The 24,358-nt window shown below is 38.0% G+C and overlaps 1 protein-coding gene across 2 annotated transcripts; it reads left to right on the top strand.

Annotated features, from left to right (window-relative positions):
- Positions 1-1,582: 1,582 nt before the first annotated feature.
- LOC132283807 (mediator of RNA polymerase II transcription subunit 33A-like) lies at positions 1,583-23,664 on the top strand. Of its 2 annotated transcripts, XM_059785835.1 has the most exons (12): positions 1,583-2,191; positions 6,276-6,386; positions 13,599-13,952; positions 15,844-16,160; positions 16,286-16,377; positions 16,496-16,877; positions 17,045-17,255; positions 17,345-17,459; positions 18,099-18,260; positions 18,897-19,569; positions 19,814-20,020; positions 22,012-23,664. In XM_059785835.1, the coding sequence occupies exons 1-12, from the start codon at positions 1,887-1,889 to the stop codon at positions 23,100-23,102; spliced, it is 4,020 nt and encodes a 1,339-aa protein (XP_059641818.1). In that variant the 5' UTR covers positions 1,583-1,886; the 3' UTR covers positions 23,103-23,664. The 2 variants fall into 2 exon arrangements, with proteins under 2 accessions (XP_059641818.1, XP_059641819.1); XM_059785836.1 differs by lacking the exons at positions 1,583-2,191; positions 6,276-6,386 and having other exon boundaries at positions 13,858-13,948.
- The last annotated feature ends 694 nt before the right edge of the window (positions 23,665-24,358 follow it).

The following is a 24,358-nucleotide window of genomic DNA, read 5'->3' as shown; positions in this document are numbered from 1 at the left end:
TACAAATATATATATATATATATATAATGATTGAAGATACTCTGAGACCATAAGGTAGGGTACTTAAAATTTGACCTTTTACCGCTCATATAATTTCGCCACATTTTAGAACTAAAGACTTGGGCTTTTTTTATTTGTATGGATTTCGAAAATACTAGCCGTGAATGGAGCATGGGCTTTTCCGGAGGACCTGCTTAATCGGTTCCCTGATCTTGCGCTTATTGAGCCGTCAAACAACTCAATGGATTCATCGGTCTGGACTCCATCTCCCACAGGCGCATTCTCACTGGGCCATACCATTTGTAGGATCAATTCTTACCACCTCCCAAGGCACTGGTATCACCTTATTTGGAACCCACTCTCTGTACCGAGATGCATATTTACATTGCGGTTGGCTGTCCAAGGCAGGCTCTCCACCATGGATTGAAGCCGAATGAGGTCGGTTAACGGATCGAGGGTCTGTCACTTTTGTGAATTGGTTAACGAGACTCATGATCATCTCTTTTTTGCTTGCAATTTCATAAGGCCAATATGGGTTCATCTTTAATCCATAACCAGATTCCACACCCCTCCCTCTACTTGGGCTGATTTTGTTACCCGGGTTTCTCATCAATGGGCAAGACGAGATCTGAGGAACTCAGTGAGGAAACTTGTGCTCTCCACTATTGTCAATAAGATCTGGTTGGAGCGAAACAGTAGGGCATTCACGAATCAAAAAACCTCACAGATGGTAATTTTAAGGCAAATCACCGACATGGTTAGGCAGAAATTACTTTCACAAAACCTAAAGGACTCACCTTTTGCAAGGAGGCTGACGTTGGATTGGGAGCTTCTGGCTTCGATATTGAGGCCGCCGGCGAAACCTCCGGACTAATTAGCATAGGGTGATGGCTTCAGCATCATTTCGCCCTTCGTTCGCTTTGCCCTAGACTAAACATTGTCTTTGTATTTGTTGGGCTTGGCCCAGTGTTCTAATTTCATTGTTTGCTTTTGTTTGCTGGGCTTGGTCCATCATTCGTGGGCTAGCCTGTACTTTTGGAAAGCCTTGTAAAGTTCTTTCATCAATACAATAGTTACTTACCTTCCAAAAAAATAATAAAAATAAAAATAAAAATTTACAAATTGTCCACGATAGAGATGTTAAAAAATCTTGACCGCAGCCACCACCGTTCAACTAGCACGTCACTGTCATTGGATCATGTAGTAGGACCTAATGGGCTCATGTGATCCAACGACTAAATTGTGATAGCAGCCAGTGCTGCTATACTCATTACACTTCTATATTCATAATACACCCATCAATCTTTTGCTTAATGAAACATTAGATTAACCCACCTAATAGATAGGTTTTTACTTTCAAAATTTTCACTCTTTAATTGATTTTTAAAATTGTGATTGCAAACCTTATTGGTCATTTTAAAGACGGGCACCATCGCAGCCCTTTTCAACCATACAAAATAATAGCAAATTTATTCAATTTGTTTTTTTAATATATAACAAGCAAATAAAAAGAAAAAAAGAGGGAGGAAAAAAAAAAGGGTAGGTAAGGAAGTAGCACAGCCAGGCCTGTACACACCAGGGTTTAGTGGGGGTTTACGAACCAACCACACGGTCCACGCCCACTGACCCACCACACGCACAAACTCAAAAAAACCGCTGATTTAAATGAATTTTTTTCTATTGCATATAGCAACTTACCTGATCTGAGAGACTGGAGAGAGAAATTATTATTAGTACGAGTATTTTTCTTTCTATTCTAGAAAAGTCATCTAATTGAATTGTCCTCTTCGCTAATTCGCTATTTCCAATATCTTCGTCACTGCTTCATCTTCTTCTTCTTAGATATATTACACGCACAGAGAGAGATTTTAGATGAGTGGGAGATAATGATGGGAAGAGAAGAGCAAATGGGTATTGATGAGTTTGAGGAGCGAGTGCTTGAAACGATGAAAGGGTGTCAACAGAGGAAGGAGCCTCCACTGGTATGGGCAATGGAAGTCGTCAAATGCGTGGCCAATGCCGGTTTAGGGTTGCCCAGTGCCGATTTAGGAGAGGTTTTGGTGTCCCAACTTTGCTTTTCCAACAACGATGACGACGACAACAACATTCCCTCACTCTGGAAGTTCCTCGAACAAGCCCTTTCTTCGGGTCTCCTCTCCGCTCTCCATGTCCTCGCCCTTCTCACCTCTAGGTCTCTCTCTACATAAATAAATATAGCATCTTTCATTTACTGAGTTTTAACCCATTTATGGATTGAAGTAATAATAGTTGTTGATAATTTGTGAGTTCAATACAATTGTTTTTTACCTTCATACTGGTCTGTGAAAAATTAGAAATGGTGGTCCGTGTGAGACTAATTTTTGGCTATTGGATTACCCAATCGGATAAGTATGCATGCCACCCATAAATTTGTGATTTATGAATGCCAATTGATTGATTTTATTTTGCATGTGAGCAGAATTGAAAACTACATATATTAGTTGCTATGGGGTCTGTTTATGCTTTCAAGAGACTAAAACACAGTGAAGTTGTTTGAAAATAATATTTAACTGTTACATTGTTTATGATTAACCAACAAGGTATTATTCTTAGAAACATAGAAACAGGAAAAGTAATCTTGTTTGATGTCAACTGTATGTGTGTAACCCTTTAGAGTTTAAGACTAAATTATGACCAGTTCTTAGCTTCAGGTGCCAAATTCTCAGAAGACTGGTCAGGATGGATCTTGGACTTGGTGTGGAATTGTTTGCACTTGGAGAAATCTAACCATTATTTGTTATTTGAGGGTCATTAGTTAGTGGTTAGAGAGGTTAGAAGCCAAAGACAGTCTTCAATCCCTTAATGGGATATGAACTCAAATGACAAAGTTGTAGCATTAAAAGTGCTTGCATGACTAGGGATAGCAACGGGGCAGGTGTGCGGCGAGCCGCCCATCCACTGATCTCGAGCCCCTTCGGGCTTCCATTCCTGCCTAAGAAGGCGGTCCACATTGCCACGGCTGTGGAACACCCCATCATTGACCCAATTAGGATACCTCAATCCATCCATGAGCCTTTTATTTTAGGTTAGTGGAGAAATCATAATACATGATTTAAGATATAAAAGAACACGTTTTAAATGTACAATTTATATGGATTATATAATTTAGTAATCATGTTAAAGTATAAGGGGTATTATTATAAATTCAACACATAAACAGGGATGGGCAGGACAGGGGATCCTTTCCTGACACTTGTGGAGGTCTTCCTTTCTCATCCCAACCTGCCCCTGCCTCGCATGAAATACCTCAATCCTGTTCCATGAATGGTAGGACACGAGAATCCAGGTTGGGTTGCCTTTCCTAGGTATAACATTTAAAATAAAAGAAGAGGGGGTGGGGGTTTAAGGGTTCATTTCTCATTATTCTTATTCAAGAGGAAGGAAAAAAAAAAAAAAGAAAAAGAAAAAGAAAAAAGAGTGGACTTGAGCCCAAGAATGTGGAATATAGCCAATTACTGGCAAATAGTTGGCATTTAAAAAAATTTGCCCTTATATTTTGCAATCAAAATTATGCAACTGAGTAGTAACCTTCCACAAATCCCATTGACTATGAAAGGGTATATGCAAAATGGGTGGAAGGCCCATTTTGATAGTTGGAATTACACTCCTTTTGTAAGTATTTGGCGATGTGAGAGTTTGCAATGCGATTTACACCATAGGAGGAAAAATCTTTTTGAAATTTTTTTAAGAAAGGAATCATTATTCTTCAGTATGAAAGGCAGTTTTTGCAGGAGTTTTTCACCTGTATGTTTTTTTGTTGGTTCATTATCCCTCTATTACAGAACCTACCACTTGTATGAGAGGGAAAATTAGAATTTAGAATTTCCTCTTCTCTGGCTGAGGGATCCTTTTGAGAGATTGAGTGCCTCATTTTAAATCTGTCAGACACCAAAAGTTAAGGAATGAATATAGGAATGTATATTAATCTCTTAAACCTTTCTTCACGTGTGATTGACAAATAGACTGAAAAATAGACAGATTAATAGAATAAAGTGCAAATATGAATACTGAATGGGTGGCTTGAGAGAGTTGAACCCGTAATCTCCCATATTAAAAGCTTTCATACCATGTTAGACAATCAGTTACCCCAAAAGCTTAATCCATTAAGGAATGAGTCCGATAATATATTTCAAGCTCCAACAAACTTATGGCACATGCTGCCATTAGTTATATTGATTCAAGGGATTTCTTTTTCATGAGAATTTTCAGCTTTGAATTAAAGAACTTCCTTTTTCTTCAAAGGCAATCCCCCTTAAATTGTGGAATTGTCTACAAAATGGGTAGATGTACCTTGCACATTGGATTATGGTTGCTTCAAAGTTGTGTTGATTGGGACTTGAAAAACCTTCCTATTGATTAAGAATACCTCTCAAACTTCCAAGAACCTTGTTGGCCAAGAGTCGGTCTAGGATGGTAATGTCTTTGTGGGCTCTTTGGGCCTTAGGTATGTGTACGTCTTATGGGGCACTGCATTGGTCATGTAAGTGCATGTTTTGGAGTTCCAGGGACCAGTGTAATTTGTCTTCAGCAATAACATATGCATCGGTTTGGTTGCCAGACCATCTATAGCCTACATTAGGCTTAAGGCGGCAAGTTGTATGCTACTGGTAGCTAGTTAATAGTTAGGTGATCTCATAGGGATGCCCAAGCGAGAAATAATGAATGCCCAGGCACTTTACACTTCTTCAACACCATGTGTAGAAATTTAATACGGTGCATGTGGGACGGGGGAACTGCATGTGCCCAAATACCCGATTTCTTCTAGGATTTGCTTACATTGGTGTCTAAGTTGAACTAAAGTTGGAGATGCAGTTTCAAACTGAGATTAGTGAACATCGTTCCATGTACCTTGTTCTTCATCCCATTTATCATGTGAATATGTAAACAGATATATTTCGATTTTTGCCATCTCTTTAATCATCTAGGTAAGGCACAGGTGCCTTGATGTCTGATAAATATTCCTATAATAGTGAGTGGAGAAGTTTTCGTACATTTGAGGAATTTTATGAACTAATTTTGGTACTTGGCGTGCCTTCTCTCCATTCCATCTTGTAAGTCATGGCAGGCATGTTTAGGATATCTGCATAACCACGTCATTCTCTTTGCATTTTGTCATTTTGCTTCTCCAAGAAGAAGCATGTACCAGGGAGCTTTTTATTCGTTCTTGCCCTTGTTTTTCAGATCAAACAACACTCCTGTCTACCCTCTAAGATTTCATAACTATGGGAGATAAAAAAAATTATTGATTTAGAGAATTATTCAATTTTTTGTTAGTTTAGGTAAGTTGAAAAAGAAGGCCTTATATATCATTACGGAGGTATGTTTATATCTTACACATAAAGTACATATATTGCATAAAAGAATTCTTAAATCTAAATATCATGTTAACTAGAGAAGAAAATCTCTTGCACTTGTTCATGTCTTAATATTCCATCTTACCTTATCAACCGAACAAGTACATCGTAGTTTGCAAAACATCTTCGAACTTCATGTCTTCATGATAATGGTATGTTGTAGCTATAGATTGCATTTAAATAACCATATCATAATATTTTTCTTGGGTGGATGAATAATCTAGTGATCTTCAGATTGGAATCTCATTTGACATAGCAAAGCTATCTGGCTTATCAGAATTTCTTAAATGATAGTCTAATATGAACTTTTTTTCTTTTTTTTTTAAATTTTTTTAATGCATGTAAATTCACAATCAACTCAACAAAAATATGTATCCTCACCAAAAGCACTTAAATAAAGGAGTAACACATTCAATTCTTAGGAACTCTCGCTTAAATTATCAATTTGCACTCAGTCATTATCTTAGAGAAAGGTATGGACGCATAAGAAAAGTCTTCCCATTAGTTTTAGGGTCAATTCCATACTTTATTTAACTTGTAAAATCAAATTTAGAACCTGTAGATATCTATATCTAGAACATGTTATAGATGCAAATATATATACACAGACACACATTTAGATCAATTTTCAAGTAATAGAACTATTAACATAGAACTTATTGGTTCCAACTTATTAATTACTAGAGAAAATTACTTATCAAAAAAAAAAATTACTAGAGAAAATTAACTTATTATATATTTATTTTTGGAGTATTGGCAATAAGAGAATAATAGGGATGCTCAAACTCCCTTAGTAAAAAAGGAGCTCTGCCATGTAAAATCTTTATAATTTTCTGATATTGCAAGGTTCTTGATTCCCTTAGCCTTATATATTTGTTACAGGGTTGTTCCTCATCGACTCTCTCAACCAGAGGCCTATAGACTCTATTTGGAACTTATAAGAAGATATGCATTTTCATTTGATTCACTTGGGGCAGATGCTTGCCGAGAGAAGTAAGTGTCTTTATCCCACTGCCACCAAAATTCAAATTCTCTCTCTTTCTCACATCCACGAACATTGATACAATCATATGCATGCATATATCAGTTCGTAAGGTAGTTATGACTCAAATTAGTTGTTAAAAAAAAATTATTTCTTTACTAAGTTTGTCCTTGTAATTTCTCCCCCTTTTTGTTAATATTTTGTTCAACAGTTCAAGTATTGATTTGATAACCTTTGTACTTCTTCGCTTCTATATCCATGTATTATTATTATTATTCTTATTATTTAAATCTACCAAAATGATTTTTCTGTCATTAAAGACATGTAGCACTAAATTTATGAGTGGTTGAAACACAAGATATGAACAATAGGGCAAGTGGCAACAACCAGGATCTCCCATATGATTGCTCTTGTTGAGTGGATGATTTCATCTTAAATCATTCCAATTATATTATTTTACTCATGACATCCATCGACGTTACTGACTGAAGGTAATAACTGAATGAGGATGGTACATTTGGTTTTGACAAAGAGAATAGGGGATAATGGAGAGAGAGGCAGGTGGACTTACACAAAGGGAGAGAGAAGACTTGTGACCAGTCCATCAAAAATGAGCCAGTGGTCAGTCTTGTACTGTTAATCATGTTCAGTTTAGAGACTCCCAACTACCTTCAACGGTGTTTCCAAAATATGGTGCATCTTAGCTCATCATATAGGACATTATGTATACCTTTTTATAACAACTTCTTTGGCGTTTAGCTGGGTGCTCAACTACTCTTTAATTATGTAAGGGAAGGTGGGGGCACATGCATGCATATTTTTCTGACTTAGTGTTAAGATGGCTAACTGAAAAAGAAGAAAGAATAATAATAGAAGGAAAATGGGAACGTGATGAACGTCACATGGCTCTTTTTCTTTTAGGTCATTGTAGCGTCGGAAGAAACCCATTAGTCCAATTTGTCAATGGTTCTTGCAATTGCATCACATAGGAAGAATGCAAGACTGCAGGTTGAAACTTTGCTTACAGTACATTGTAAAAACGGGTAGTATTAAATTACAAGGAAAAAATAAAATTCTAATTATGTACAATATTATATTATAATTTTTTGGGCTAATTTCATAAAACCCCACTATTTTTAAATTTTGATCATAAACCCCCAACCTATTTCAAAAATTCCCTACACTTTAAAAAGTGATCATATTGCCCCAATATCTGTGTCTGTTAACCGGTTGTGAAATGACAAATTTGACCTTGCTATTATTTAATGTTAAATTAAAAATTGAAAATAATTTTTCTAAAATTACAAAACTACCCTCTTCTTCTTCACCCCTCTCTAAAACTCTCTCTCTGAAACTCTTTGATAGCGTGATAAAAACAGAGGAGGAGTTGGTGGTGGTGGATTCATTTTTGACCAACTGGTGATGGTTGTGAGGCAGAGGAGGCAAGCCCTGAATCGAAGTGGGACAATAAACCCTAGAAATCGAACCCTGTTTATCCTCCACCGTGTGATGATTGACCGTCGCTTGAACGAATGGCTCAGATTCTAGGGCTTTGTGTTGTTATTGAGGAGGAGGAGAAACAAGACCTCTTCGGAAACGGGTGTGACCGGTTTTGGTATATTCAAGTAAGGAAATGAACGTCTCGAACTTGTTGACGGCAACCACCTTGTAATCGGCGTCGCCGCCATTCATGGCCTCTACAGCCTACACAGTGACCTTGGTCGCCATGCTCACACCAACGATCTTCAAAGACTCAACCCTAATTTCTCACCAATCGCAACACCTAACCCAAATCAATCAACATGGTCACTCCTCTTAACACCCTCAAACCATCCTCCATCTCCACCATCAGATTCATATGTAGCTAGCTACGGCGGCAGAATCCTCTCCCGCTACTCCAACGACAAGCTCCGCTACCACGGCGCCACACCTGCTCCTCTCTATCGAACTCTACATCTCCTTCGCCTATCAGTCCCTCTTCTAATTCATATATATATATATATATATATATATATATATATATATATATTGATGGTATGTATATATTGATAGTATGTATATATGTTTACTTTGTTAGAAGATATATGTGTGGATATGTAGCTTGATATTTGTGATGTTACAGAACCATCACTTGGTCTGGTGATGGGCCTGTTTTAGAGAGAGAGAGAAAGGGGTGAGAATTTTAGAGAGAGAGAGAGGGGAGATGAAGAAGACAAGGATATTTTTGTAATTTTACAAAAAATAATTTTCAGTTTTAAATTTAACATTAAATAGTAAGATCAAATTTGTCATTTCACAGCCCGATTAACGGGTCGGGTATGGATATTGGGGTAATGTAATAACTTTTTAAAGTGTAGGGGGTTTATGATCAAAATTTGAAAGTAGCGGGGTTTTATGAAATTAGCCCTAATTTTTTTTAATAATATAATATCTAAAGAAATGGAGAACCCCAAGGGGTTGGCTTAAGTGGATAAGAACTTGGCCCTGGTGCCTCGTGAAGCATTAGGTCCAAGGTTCGAATCCTCTTGAGTGCAAACAATTCCGTGTGTGTGTGTGTGTGTGTGTTGGGGGGGGGGGGGGGGGGGGGGATTTTTTGGTGATGCTGTTAAGTTTGGGGTTTAATCAGGTTCCCGTCAGAGAGGTCTACCAGAGGAAAAAGGTCCATAGACATGGATCAGTTCTCCGACTTCATTGATGAGCACTTTCTCATTGATCTACCAATGGAAGGTGCAACCTATACCTGGTCTAATGGTAGAGACCCAGTTACTCTCTCAAGATTGGACATATTTTTGATATCCAGGGAGTGGGAAGAAAAATTCCCAGACGTTGTTCAGGCGGTCTTAGAAAGGGTTACCTCTGATCATGTTCATTTAGTTTTGGATTGTGGGGGTTTGTGTTCTAGGAAAACCTCATTCCGTTTCGAGAATATGTGGTTGAGAGCGGAGGACTTCCAAGGGACTATTCGTTCTTGGTGGGAGGGAGTGATCGTACAGGTGCACCTAGCTTCATATTAACACAGAAATTAAGAGCTCTCAAACTCGCTCTTAAGCAGTGGAATAAGGATGTTTTTGGGAATCTTGAATGGAGGAAGAATAGAGTCTTTGCTGATTTTTTTGAGATTGATAGGCTTGAGGAGGCGGGTGGGAATGTGGAGTCTCTTTCTACTAGGAGAGTTTCCTGTCAGGTAATTCTTGCTGAGATTGCTTGCATGGAGGAAATTTCGTGGCGACAAAAATCCCAGGCTCTTTGGTTGAAAGAGGGTGATCGTAATATAAATTTTTTTCACAGACTTGCTAATGCTCACAGAAGGAGTAATCATATAGGTCGTCTACGGGTTGAAGGCGTGGAGTTGTGGAGGGAGGAAGAGGTGCGTAGTGGGATCGTTTCTTTTTATCAGAAGCTCTACACAGAACCTTTAGGTTAGAGACCTAAGCTTGATGGTCTTCCTTTTGAGGCCATTTCTGTGTTGGAGAGAGATGGATTAGAGCTTCCTTTTACTGAAGAAGAAGTTTTTAAGCTTTATCCAGTTGTAATGGGGATAAAGCCCTGGGGCCAGACGGGTTCACTATGCGCTTTTTGATGGAAAGCTGGGTGGTTGTGAGAAATGAAGTTATAAGTGCCTTTCAGGAGTTTCATTCTACTGGTGTTTTTGAAAAATCACTCAATGCATCATTTATTGCCCTTATCGCTAAGAAGGGAAACGCTTCAGATATTAAGGACTTCCGTCCTATTAGCTTAGTGAGTTGTATTTACAAACTCATAGCTAAGGTGTTGGCTCATAGAATGAGAGAAGTTATGGATGGAATTATTTCAGATTCCCATAATGCCTTTATTGGAGGACGGCAAATTCTTGATTCAGTTCGTATTGCTGGTGAATGTGTGGATTCAAGGTTGCGTAGTGGTGTTCCTGGAGTTCTTTGCAAACTTGATATTGAGAAAGCTTATGATCATGTCAACTGGAATTTCCTTCTCTACTTGCTTAAAAAGAATGGGGTTTGGAAGTAAATGGAGGACATGGATTGAGACCTGTCTTTCGTCTGTCAAGTTCTCAGTTCTTGTGAATGGTTCTCCAGTTGGCTTTTTCGGGTGTTCTCGAGGTTTAAGACAAGGTGACCCGTTGTCATCTTTTCTTTTTCTAATTGTTATAGAGGGCTTAAGCAGACTCATGCGCCGGGCAGAGAATCTTAGTCTTATCAAGGGATTCCGGGTGGGAAGAGATATTGACAATCAGGTGGAGATTTCACATCTATTCTTTGCTGATGACACTCTAGTTTTCTGTGATGCTGATGTGTCTCAACTTAGATATTTGAGGTGCATTCTAGCTTGCTTTCAGGCAGTTTCCGGGTTAAAGGTGAATGTGGCCAAGAGTGTGCTTGTCCCGGTCGAGAATGTTGAGGACATCTCTTTTTTAGCTGTAGTTCTTGGGTGCAGGGTGAATTCCTTTCCCATCCCTTATTTGGGTTTGCCCCTAGGGGTTTCTTCCAGGTTAGTGGGGAGTTGGGATTCTGTGCTTGATAGGTATGTAAAGAGGTTGGCTGGTTGGAAGAAGCAATATTTATCTAAGGGGGGGAAAGTAACTCTCATTAAGAGCACTTTATCAAGTCTTCCCACTTATTTTCTTTCTTTGTTCCAAATTCCATGCTCTGTTGCTGATAGAATTGAACAAATTCAAAGGAATTTCCTTTGGGGAGGAAGGGGAGATGAGTTCAAGTATCATCTTGTTAGATGGGAGCAAGTTTGCAAGCCTATAAAGTTGGGGGGTCTTGGTATTAGACGATTGATCCCTTTTAATAAAGCTCTTCTGGGTAAGTGGTTGTGGAGATACGGGAAGGAAAGACATCGTCCTTGGCGTAGATTAGTGTCTTGCAGGTATGGGGAAGATGCTGGCGGATGGACCACACGTCCGGTTTCTATTGCGGGAGGAGTTGGGGCTTGGAAATCCATTCGGCAAGGATGGGATGCCTTTTCCTCTCATATCAGATTCAGAGTTCGAGATGGTAGTTGCGTTCGCTTTTGGGATGATCTTTGGTGTGGGAACCAGCCTTTATGTCGTACATTTCCCAGGTTATATAGTATTGCAGTTGATAAACATGCCATAGTAGCTAACTGTTATCAGCTTGATAATAGTGGGATTACGTGGAATGTTCATTTTCGGCGTTCATTTCAGGATTGGGAGTTGGAAGAGTTAAGCATTTTCTTGGATCAATTGTATCGGCAAGAAGGAATTGGCAGGGGTTTTGACAATTTGATTTGGATTCCCTCCTCTCAGGGGTGTTTTGCAGTAAGGTACCTGTTTTTATGTCTGTCTAATTTTGCATCCTATGATTTTCCATGGAAGACTATTTGGTGCTCCATGGTCCCTACTAGGGTGGCATTCTTTGTATGGACTGCTGTTTGGGGAAAGATTCTGACGATCGATAATCTGAGGAAAAGGGAAAATTTTCTTGTTAATTGGTGCTATTTATGTAAGCAGGATGGGGAGTCAGTCGATCATCTCCTATTGCTCTGTAGCGCACGATTGTTGGAATCTCATTCTTGGCCTATTTGGCATGTGTTGGGTAATGCCACGCTCTACTAGGGAGCTAATTCATATTTGGAGAGGTTGCCGTGTGAGTAGGAGTGTTCGTGCTTATTGGAGATCTGTACCACATTGTATTTGGTGGTGTATCTGGAAGGAGCGAAATAGTAGAATGTTTGAAGGGAAGGAGTCGTCTACAGCGACACTGAAACTTTTTATTATTCGCTCTCTTTTTTGTTATGTGAACAGAAGTTCGTGTTCCTCTTCTGTTGATTTAATCTCTTTTTGGGATTCTTTGGGGCCTTAAACCCCAGTTCCTTTGTCCACGGGACGCGTTCCCCTATTGAACGCCTTTTTTAATTTATTATTACTTATCAAAGGAACTGGGGTTACCCTAGACTTGGTTTCACGTCATTGTCGGAGCCAGAATTTCAGTTAAGGATGGGCAAGAGTGGATTGATAAATGATATGTCGACTTCCACTTGTCACCCTAACCATAGAAGTTTGCGTGGATGAGTTTATCATTACTAGACTGAAGGACTTGAAAGAGTATTTACAGGTTATAAAATTTTCTCTTGTCAAGTTAGCCAAGATTATCAAACCTGGACTACCATTCAAATTCATCATCAATGATACACTGGATCAATATTATAGTGGAACTAATTTAATAGATCCATTGTCCAAAGAAGCAGTTTGATAAGCTTTCCGACAATTAATTTATAACAAGCGTATGAGAATCAAATGTTTAAATTTTATTCAGTCAAGCTAATATTTAGAAGATTCAATCTCTTAAATGTGATTTATTATGGTAGTACTGCAGCCTTCCAGTTCATCTCGTACTACTATGAATAACATTTACGAAATTGAAATTTATCTAATTAAGGGAGGGAAAATTGATTTCCTTCAACCTTCTTTCCATCCACTACGCAGTAAAGTCTTGCAACGCTTAATACTATCTTACCATATAATTTCGGTTTAGGTGTTTGTATCTATGATTTGAAGGAAGAAAATATTTTTTATTTTTTAATTTGACAGATGGTTGGAAGAAGAATATATTACAATTCGGTTATAGTTACGATTTAGGTGTTTGTACTCTTGTTTTTGCGGGCAGAAATGATTGTTTAAATTCCGCTGAGGCTACCTTTAAATTCATTTGGTGAATAACCACTTGCGGTCTTTAATGCTCAAGAAAAGATATAATTTCTAATTCTTGTATTTTTTTGGTGAGTAAATTTCCCCTGCCGCAACCTCCTGATTCTTTCTTTTAAACGGCACTGTATTTTGCAGTGACTCCATTCCTAAGGGTAATTTTTGTTCTTTCAAATGCTCTGGGAGATGAATTTCTATTTTCCTCTTACATGAACTTCTATCGGACTTAAAATGCTTTGAGTTGAGGATCCACTTTCTGTTTTAAGTTTGAATTTGAAAGTGGGTCCTCAACTCTCTTGCTCTGCCCTCTCTCAGGCACATGTAACCATTTCTTGGAAACAAATTAGTTATCGTCATTTAACTTTTTAGTTTTTGACTTGCTGGTATGGTAGTCTCCCATTCTGATTTCTCTTGGTTCACTGTAGCTATTGTGACAGTAATGCAAATTCTTGCTAAAAGAATGTTGATATTTGGAAACACAGTTTTTGGTATCACGTGCAGCAGTATGCGATTCGACCAATCAAATCTGTTCAATTCATGCTTTTCTATTTTGCAGGATAATAAAGTCTGTTGATGTTTGCCTTCAGCTTTCCCAGAGATATGGGGTTCAGGATCTGGAACCTGGACGCACACTGGTATTGCTCTTTTTCAATATTGTCATTGGCTTAATTGACAGCACATTTGAAGATTGGGGATTGCAAATGACATCTGTTGACGGAGCAAGTGAAGCAATTAGAAGTGGAGCTAGCCAGAATATGGATGTGGATTTTAAAGGAAATAAAATCTATAAAAAAAATGAACATCGTGAACAGATAAGAAGAACAAATTCTTTTCTGGCCCTGGAGGTGCTGGGAAAACTAACAGAAAATAGAAAGGCTATGGTTCTACTCCGCCTTGTTCACTTGAGTATGTACGTTCTTCACTGCTGTATTCAGTTTTTGTCAATTTTTTTGGCCCTCTGTACACATCTGTTATTTCCGGAATTGAATTATACATTTCTTTAGTAATCAACCGAATTCTGTATAGCCCCCTTTACCAACTTCTCGGCTTGCATTGTTCCATTACTGCAACATTTTTTGTCCAACTTCGTTACTCTTCACATGTTCCTAGCATTGCATTTTGCTGAGTTTCGTGGCCTTTTTATTATACTATCATGTAGCATTTAGAAAATCCTCTTAACTTTGGAGGTCCCAGTCTTTGCCATTGATTTATCCTAAAAGGAGTCGGAAATCTAGATCCGTTATTGGTGTCAATGAGCTAACATCAGTCTCTTATGATTTTTTGGTAGCTAAAAATTATGGTTCCCTTAGCTCAAACTGCATCCCTTATTATTTGATGTTTTTGGCTTCTCTTTCTCATAAGATCATTTTTTGAATCAGATCTCTAGTCTTGTCAAGTCCATAAACAGATTCTCCTTGTTTAATAATGATCTACACCAAGTTTTTGAAACTTGAATATGTACTTTTAGGCTTTAGGCTTGCAAAAATCGCCTAAATAACTCTCTTTTGTAAATTCAGGAGTCATAAGCCACATGATCATTTTTTTTTTTCATTTGTATTTGTTTGCATATGATTGATAAAATAAGAGATTTCCCTTGGTCGCAGTAAGCCCATTCATGATGAAGTTGGTCATGCTTCTTGGATACCTTTTTTTTTTTTTTCTCGGAAGCTTTTATTAAAGGAAATGAAAATAAAATGGGTAGATGCATTCAGTTGAGAATTGGCAGCATCTCTCTCTCTCTCTTGTTGGTCGATTGGTGGCAATTACACCTTTTATATATGACTAGGCTCACTTTCTGAGCTTTTTAACCTCAACTCTCAACATAGCAGACATGATATCATGCTTTCTTTTGTCTGATCAAGAGGGACATGTTGAACAGGATCTCAGTCCAAGGACTGTAGTGAGAGATCTGAAGTCTTTGATAACATCAGATAATGTATTTACTGAAATTTGAAATGGGATAGTAGCATAATTGAACAGAGTTTTTGGAAGTTACTATTCATTTTGTGTTGTTCAAATATTTGAGATTATCTGCAATTGTTATATTTCTGAACAAGTTATATGTATATTTTTTATAAGAATATTTCTCAATAAGTAATATAAACACAAGTTGTAAAGAGATGCTAAAAACATTGCAGCCAGTAACAAGAAGTTGCTATCATCTGGGGTGTTCTCTAAATTGAAAAGTCGTTTCTATATTACTCGTATTCTATGTGATATATATATATATATGAATGAATGTGTAATCTAGTTTGGAGTAGTTTGGGATACTTTAAACTTTCTATTAACAACCATCTACTCTAAAAGCTTAAGCTGTTAGAGTGGGTATAACTTCAATATGTATATCCTCTAACGCACCCCCTTAGGTGTGGCCTTCTTTTGTTCCAACACGTGTTTTTCAATTTTAATTATCAGGGTGACGGTGAGGTTTTAATTCGAGACCATTGACTCTTATACTATTAACAACTAACTACTCTAAAAGCTTAATCTATTAGAGAAGGTATAAATTCAATATTTATATCCTCCTAACACTTTCTAAATCAACAATTTTTGTAGTACTGCCGTCGATGTGGCATAGTGGTACCCTGTTGTGGCAAATTACTTGGTTAAGTTCCCCCTGGGTGTCAGGTCAAGTCCTCTTGGCAGTGTTATGGCATGGGCGTGCTAAGCTTTATGATGTGTGTAATTTGTTGGCTTAAAGTTATAACTTTGACTAGTTAATATATATCACATTTTCTTTTCACTTTCCTTCTTATTGTTTTTTTTTTTTTTTTTTGGGTTTGTGGCATGGGGTTGAATAGGCCTGAATTGTTCAAAGACCTCCTGCGAAGGATGCATATTCTTGAAGCTCATAAGTTGGCATCACCAAATTTGAAGTCTGCAAACCAATTTTTGGTAAAATTGTCTGCAAATATCCAAAGAGCTCTGGATTTTGAATGTCAGTTGAACAAGCACCAGCTCACTGGGATGCTTATTGATATTGGATCGTGTAAGCCATCACCTTGCTGTGATTCTGGATCTGGCCGGTTTGCTTGCTGGGTTCCTTTTGACATTTATATGGAGAATGCGATGGATGGGAAACAACTTCCTGTCACATCAGCCATTGATATACTCACAGGTGAATCTTGTTAAAATTTCTGCCTGGGATTTCTTCTTACTTGATCGTCATAGGTCATTATAATTTTTCTCTATTTAATAGCTAAACGGCTCTGGTAGCCACTAATTTTCACGATCTTAGTGCAGAAAATATCAAAACACTTCAAGTATTTAACAAGGCAAGCTGGCAAGAAACCTTCCTGGCACTCTGGCTTTCAGCACTTCGGCTTGTGCAACGAGTTGAGATTAACCCTCACAAATATATATATATATATATACATACACTTTTTTATATATATATTTCCTATTACAACTAAAATCTAGCTGATATCCATTTTTTTCCATGCTTTATTGCAGGAACGTGACCCCCTGGAAGGGCCTATTCCACATCTTGAGGCCCGCCTTAGTGTCCTTCTGTCTATTGTCCCACTTGCGATTGCTCGTGTTTTGGAGGATGATGCCACACTTAGTTCTTCACTTTCAGGAGGTGTGGAATCTAGAAATGTGGAAACCGGGTACAAACATAGAACGTGTGGCCAAGACCATGCTTCAAGAAAACAGGGGCTGATCTCCTCTCTTCAGGTCCTTGGACACTATTCTGCCCTACTATGCCCCCCTGCATCAGCTGCTAGTGCAGCTAATATTGCAGCTGCTAAAGCAGCTAGCTTCATCTCTAGTTCCAATAATGTAAAGGATGGAACAAGTGAAGGGATTCATAGTGACACTTCCATAAAAGAAGGTAAAACATTCTAGGAGTGTATAGTTCAATACATAATCTCACCACTTGCTATGACTTGGTACTAATACTAAATACAAATATTATATTGATTCATTTCTTTAGTTTATTCTCAACCCTTTTTTCCTCATTGCTGCTTCCTGTAATGTGTTGTATTACATTGTTTCCAGGTGGTGACATGAGGCACCTCATAGTGGAAGCTTGCATTGCGAGAAAGTTAATTGATGCCTCAGCATATTTTTGGTCTGGTTACGTGTCTGCATCAGTAATTTCACCTTCAGATTCTTCACCTCTTCAAAGATCCCCTTGGTCAAAATTTATGGAAGGAGCTCCATTAAGCAGTGCCTTAATAGATGCCCTTATAACAACTCCTGCTTCAAGGTATTTAGGGAGGAATATATAGTGTTACTTTGTTTCTGCCATATCTGTTCTTTCTAAAATTTGATGTATCTACTGCTCTCCTTTTCAAGTTTTGTAGAGATTCAAAAGTTATATTGTATTGCATTAAATGGGTTGGAGGAGGAGAAGTCAGCAGCTGCAAAGATTCTGTGTGGTGCATCGCTCAGTTGTGGATGGAATATTCAGGTAGCTTATTAATTTACTGAATATGTTAAGCGTGGACTGTTTCTAATACCCTGTGTGCCCACAATTGGCCTAAAGTTGCTTTATTGTATAAGTTATTTATATTCATTTATGTTTGTTGATGTATTCAAATGTTACTGATTACAACTAGAAGGGCCAGGCTCTTCAGATGTAAAGCACTCATGGATGTGCTTGAGGTTTGCAAAAGCTCTTGAAATTGTGCATTAGCCTTTCGGCTCCTTGCTAGGATTATTATAAAGAATCTAACAGTTATCTTGTTTGTCCTAGGCCTACAGTGCTGGCACCAGAGCAATAATAAGCAAGAGCCAGTTTTCTTTTTTTTAGGAGATGTTACATTTAGCCATTGCCATAATTTATTAAAAACTCATATAGAAGTGTTCTAGAACAGTTAAGTATCCTAGTACTCTGAAACTATAATCAATTAGCTTCACCCCCTGTTTTGCATAGGAGTTTTGTATAGCATCCCTTTTGAGAATGGTTTGGCTGTGGCAAATATAATTTCAAGTTTCTGATTTAACATCGCTTTAGAGATCACAAAATATTTATTTTGTTCGCAAATTTTGGAGTTGGAAGTCACCCGTATTCTTAATTTTTGTTTTGTCAAATTGGCTTCTTTTACAGGAACACGTGGTGCACTTCGTAGTCAAGCTTCTCTCTCCTTCTGTACCACCCAATTTTACCGGAGAAAGGAGTCATCTGATTGATTACATGTCCATGCTGCATGCTATCCTTTTTGGTGCTTCCTCTATTGATACTGTTCATATTCTTTCTTTGCATGGTGTGGTAAGTGAATTATACTTCTGGAATTATTCTATTAAAGTGTAGTTCTTGCTCATTATCATTTTTACTCTTGCTGATAGAGAGTTAATTTGCACCAATTTGCAGTTTTATCCTTGTCCACAAGCATGCATTTGTTGGCCATTTCATTCGCGGTGAGAGGAGTGCTACCTATAGGAAAAGTAAAGTCTGAAACTCCAAGGGTTAATATTGACATTGAAAAATTTTTTATCCAAAAAAAAAAAAAAAAAAAAGTAAAAAGAAAAGGATTGAAATTGAAGAATCAGTAATTTATATTTATTCTGGAGGGCTAAGTGTGTTCCGAGGCTCAATCCAAACACTTGCCATCTATGTCAATTATCCACATATATTTCTTGCCGAACTCCAAGTCGGTTTCCAATTGGCTTGTCTAATAAATGGTCAATAAATGATTTTTGTCCATCCAATCTAATACTAGACCAATCTAACTTCTATGGCCTCTAGATCACTTACAATCTTGTAGTGATCATGAAATATCGAAGAATCATGTTGATGTGATCTCGGCTCAATCTTCAATCGTCCGTCATTTTCAGTGCTGAATCATCCGATGAAGTTGCATATGCAAATACTTCATTACATACTCCTAAGTTATCTTTCCTACAGGTGCCTGAAGTTGCAGCTTCTTTACTGCCGCTCTGTGAGGCTTTTGGGTCACTTGTACCAACATCAAAGCACAAAGCAAGCACAAGTGATGAGTCCTCGATTTACATGGTCTTTTCTGCTGCATTTCTCTTTCTTCTTCGCTTGTGGAAATTCTGTAGGCCTTCTCTTGAGCAGTGTATAACAGGACGAGGGGGAGCAATTGGAGCTGGGCTTTCTCTGGAGTATCTTCTCTTATTGCACAATAGACGCATTCAAACACATAATTCTGCTGTCCTGGATGAAATGAGTAGTAGTTCAAACCTGAATGGATTTACTTCAAATGAGCCCATATATATTGATTATTTTCCAAAATTTAGGGCTTGGTATTGTCTAAACAAATCCTGTATAGCCTCAACAATTTCTGGCCTTAGTAGTGGAAATCCAGTTCATCAGGTTGCTAATAAGATCTTAAATATGATTTACTGGAAAATGACCAACAGTGGGACCATGTCTGGCAACTCTTCAACACCATCAAGCAGCAGCACAAGCAGTTCCCCGGCAAATGCTGGAGAAGATGATTACCGGAGACCTTTGCTCCCCGCATGGGAGGTATTGGAAGCTATCCCTTTTGTTCTTGAGGCTATTTTAACAGCTTGTGCTCACGGAAGGCTTTCTTCACGGGATTTGACAACAGGTTGAATAAAGGCTTACTTTTTGTAGTTTATATGTATTCCCTATTCATTTCTAATCTCTTGTTTAGTTTACTCTCGTCTGGTTAGTGGGTACTTATATAGCTCCTTAATCTGGTTTCCTAGCCTGTTATCAACAGCACAACTGACATTATTACCGAATTTTGGAAGTAAATTTAGTTAGGAGTTTCTTTGTGATTTACTTTCCATTAATAGTATATCTCTGATGAGCCGTCAAATACCTTTCAGGTCTGAGGGACCTAGTCGACTTTCTGCCTGCTTCTCTTGCAACTATAATTAGTTACTTCTCCGCTGAAGTTACTCGTGGTATATGGAAACCAGTGTCAATGAATGGAACAGACTGGCCTAGTCCAGCAGCAAACCTTGTATCAGTTGAGTCTGAAATAAAAGAAATACTAGCTGCTGCAGGTGTCAATATTCCAAGCTGTTCATCTGGTAGGTGAAACAAGTCCTTCATTTGTAATTCTTATTATATTGCATTATGTTTCAATTATTTGTTTTTGTTATTTTTCTAACTCTTCAGCTTGTGTTATTATGTAAGTCGGTGTCTGCTGAATTATCTCCTTAACTAGAGAACAATTATAGATGTCCGGAATAGTTGGGAAAAGGCGTTGTTGTGTTGAGTTGAACTAGAGATCATTTTAGTTCATAAATGATAATATCACAAACTTTGACATGAGAGGTGCATCAGGTGTGAAAACAGTTGTTTTAAAGCCAATTATTTACATCTAGTTGGTTCCTTGATACCCATAGGTGATGTCATTTTCATTCTTTGGATTATCCTTAGTTGGTGGAACTTTAATAAACACCTATTTTACTAATAAAACAATCTTGCGGTCAGGACAATTGGAGGAATATTAACAAATCCTTGGCACTTGAAACATCAACAAGGTGAACTGGAAGTGTCAGTATGGCTAGGATTAACCTTGAGTGGTGGTTCTATCTTGATTGCTTTCTGAAAGGTAATATTGTAAGTTTAATATGGCTATAATAGGACAATATTACCAATTTTTGGCCAAAGCCCACCAAGGTAGCAAGCAAAAATATTGCTCCTTCGGTTCTAATAGGACACAACGCATCCTAAGATGTTCAACTTATTCTGTATTCTCCTCCACTGATAGCTCCCGATGAAATGTGAAACTTAAGAGAGATGTCTAGTCAAGAATGCTCCTGTAGGAAGCAGGAACTTTCTCTTTGGTTCTTTCTTCATTTTACCTCATCTCATGATTATACTATTTCCATCAAATGCTTGTTATTTCTCGGGATGCTTCCAAATAGAAGTCTGTTTCTTCAATTTAATGGCTACTAGCCTCGCCTTTCAGTGATTCGACTTCCTGTACTCAACATCCAGTATTCTAGGATCAAGCCAATCAATAAATTTATCCGTCTGGATTCTTCCTTCAAATTCTGGAATGTCAACCTTAATGTTGCTGCCTCATTGGAAAGCTTTGTTCCTTTGGGCACGGTGGTATTAGGGAGAATCCTCTCACTAAGTGCTCGACTAGGAGCATCATGAAAGGGGTTGACTTCCTAATCCTATAATTAACCATGCTCCATATCATGACAAGAACCATCGTGTTCCAAAGGTTCATAGCGCTCAAAGACACTACTTGAATTGTACATGTCTCAAGAATTTTTGTAACAGGAGTACAGGATTCATGCCTGACACTTAAAATGTGATTATCGTATCCCAATTGTATATCTAATTTTTTATTGCAAAATTTGACCCCATTTAGATAGTTGATCCAAGTCAATGATGTTACAGACACTTAAAATAAGGAAAAACGAAAATAGTGGTAAATTTTAAAAAATAAGGAAACAAGAGAATACTAGTACCATAAATTAATAATTATGTAGATGTATATAATCTTCCACTTTGTTTAATTATCAATGTAGAAGTATTGATGATAAACTGAAGTATAGATAATAAACCGTACTAATGTGTTACATAATATACACTCGCACATATAGAGAACTATGCATTTGTCTGTGCGCAACCTTTTAAAGATTTGCCATGTCAGCATATTTGTTTCTTGTCGTGTCAATATCATGGCATGTGAGTGTCCCGTTATTCATGTATGTGCCATATTATTGCAAACATGTTGCTTTATGAATTCCTTTTGTTCATTTTTCCTTAACTGTATATTTATGATCATCATTTCATATAATCCTTCTGAAATTTTATTTTAAAATATTAGTAGAAACAGTTTAGGTCAATGATGACTACTGTAAAACCCTCATTATTTTCTATAATTGCTATTGCAAAAATTAGTAAAACTGTTTATGATGGTGACATCTGTTCTCTGGCTTGAGATATTTTTCCATCTTTAGAATTGAAAATTTTAAATTACATCTTACATTATGATTGCTGAAGCCTTCCATTTTAATGCTTTTTTTTTTATTATTATTATTTTTTATTTTTGAAGGAGTTTCACCAGCAATGCTTCCACTACCAATGGCAGCTCTTGTCAGTTTAACCATTACTTTCAAACTCGATAAGAGTTTGGAGTACATCCATGCTGTTGCTGGACCTGCATTGGAAAACTGTGCATCAGGTTGCCCTTGGCCAAGCATGCCGATAGTTGGCTCTCTGTGGGCCCAAAAATGCCGCCGCTGGCACGACTTCATTGTTGTTTCATGTTGTCGCTCCATTTTCAGACAAAACAAGGAAGCTGTTGCTCAGCTTCTGAGGAGCTGCTTCATCTCATTTCTTGGCTCTCTCAATCTTTCAAACCCTCCATCGACCAGTCAAAGTGGGGTGACTGGTCTCTTGGGCAGCTTTGTATCAGCTCGTGTTGTTTACCCTCGCGTAGCACCTGGATTTCTGTACCTTAGGTCCTGTCGCACGATACACAATGTCCAATGCGTGAATGATGTGATTGTGGAATTTGTAGCCAAGTCTACCCGGGAATTAGCAGCCAGATGGGCAAGTGCAGACTCCCCCCGCTTGAAGTCTACCCAAGCATCTCTTGCTGTTGCTGTTGCCAGGGCAAAAGAGGCAGCCACACTTGGTGCAAGTCTCTTATGTGTAACAGGGGGACTCCAGCTGGTCCGAGAACTGTATCAGGACACTATTCCAACCTGGTTGCTCTCTGCGAGGGAAGAGAAACCGGGTGAGGTGAGTGCCGTCTCCCGGATACTGGAGGGATATTCAATGGCTTACTTGGTGCTTCTGTCAGGAGCTTTAGTGTGGGGTGTTGGTACCAAACAACCATTCTGGGCATTCTCAAGGAGGTCGCATGTTGTAAGCGTCCACATGGATTTTGTAGCTGGGGTTTTGGATGGTAACATTTCACTCAACTGTGATCCCGCCACTTGGAAAGCTTATGTCTCTTGTTTAGTGGGTTTAATAGTGAGTTTTGCTCCGACGTGGATTCAGGAATTGAAACAGGAGACACTGAGGAAACTGGTGAATGGTTTGAGAGGATGGCACGAGTGTGAGTTGGCTCTTTCCCTCCTTGAAAGAGGTGGGGCTGCAGCTATGGGATCTGTGGCTGAACTGAACAATTTAATTTAAAATCAATTCTGAATGACTAATACAGGGTCTTGCCACCAGGTGATCTGTGCATGCATTTGTGTGCTTTGGCTGTCGCATCTAGTGGCTGCACCTTGTTCCTGGAACTAGTGAATTGTCCTGGTATAATCTGGTCTATGGCAGTTGTATCTAGTGTTCGATCTTCTCTACGATCATACATCCTAATGATATGTATGATAAATCCATGCTGAAGGAAAACAGAGAATCTTCTACTGAACAAGATAAACAGTATATGCCAACCATTAACTGCTCAGAATACCCCAGACGATTTGGTTTAGTAGAATGCTAGGGTTTTAGTATAAATAGGAGCTTCAGATTTTAGTGAGGGGGCTTTCTTTCATCGTTTGCACTCACCCCATGCCGCTGTAGTGTTGCTTAGCAACATTGGTAAATAGTTTTCATTTTTCTGGTAATCGATGGGATAGTTTTCATTTTTTAATCATGTCCTTTTCATTTAAAATTAGAGTTAAGATGTAAATCTTGTTGAAGTTATAAAGAACTCTTAGCATTTAAGTTACAGAGTAAATTAGAATTTTTTATTGAACTGGATTATGAGCGATGTTAATGGCAGTTTTGCTATCACAGCAAGCTTTATCGGATCCATAGAACTAAAGTGCAGATTATTTTTACTCACAGTGCAAGTGTATATATATACTTGTAAAGCCAATGCACATCAATACTGATTGAATTGCTCATTCAGTGAACTCAAATTATAGCAAAAACAAACAAACAAAAACAGAAAACGATTCAAACTACTATATGAAGGTATCACTCTTAGAACTGTTGGGACATGGGAGTTAGTTTCACAAAGTGTTTTGATACAAGAGCTGGTGTGAGGAGGTATCATACAAACAAATTATTATGACGCTGATTAATTTAGCTCTCGTAAAATTCTTTGTCAAGAATTCTGGAAATTTACAAGAGACTATTTTTTGATATTAACCTTCTTCTAATTCAGTTTGTGAAAAAGTGTCATCCAAACCAAAATTTGAAAACATAAATCGTTGCCATTTTGTTATAAGCGTAATTCAAGAAGTAACAGTAAGAGTCCAGCTCAATTTCAAAAAATCGATTTGGCTTTAAGTGATGAAGCATGTAATCCATCTCGAACCAATGACGGTAACAATAATTTCTCATAAAGAAAAAATTATGAAGCTTTGGCAATTTGTTGGGCATTTATTATGAAGGTTCCATCGATGCAATATTAGTCTGACTCGGAGTGGGGAATTGCGACTAAT

The sequence above is a fragment of the Cornus florida genome, unplaced genomic scaffold (genome assembly GCF_030987335.1).
Source record: "Cornus florida cultivar Cherokee Brave unplaced genomic scaffold, ASM3098733v1 CherokeeBrave_3.0.0_Hap2_Chr11, whole genome shotgun sequence".
In the NCBI taxonomy this organism is placed as follows: domain Eukaryota; kingdom Viridiplantae; phylum Streptophyta; class Magnoliopsida; order Cornales; family Cornaceae; genus Cornus; species Cornus florida.
This window is presented reverse-complemented; position numbering and strand designations above follow the sequence as displayed.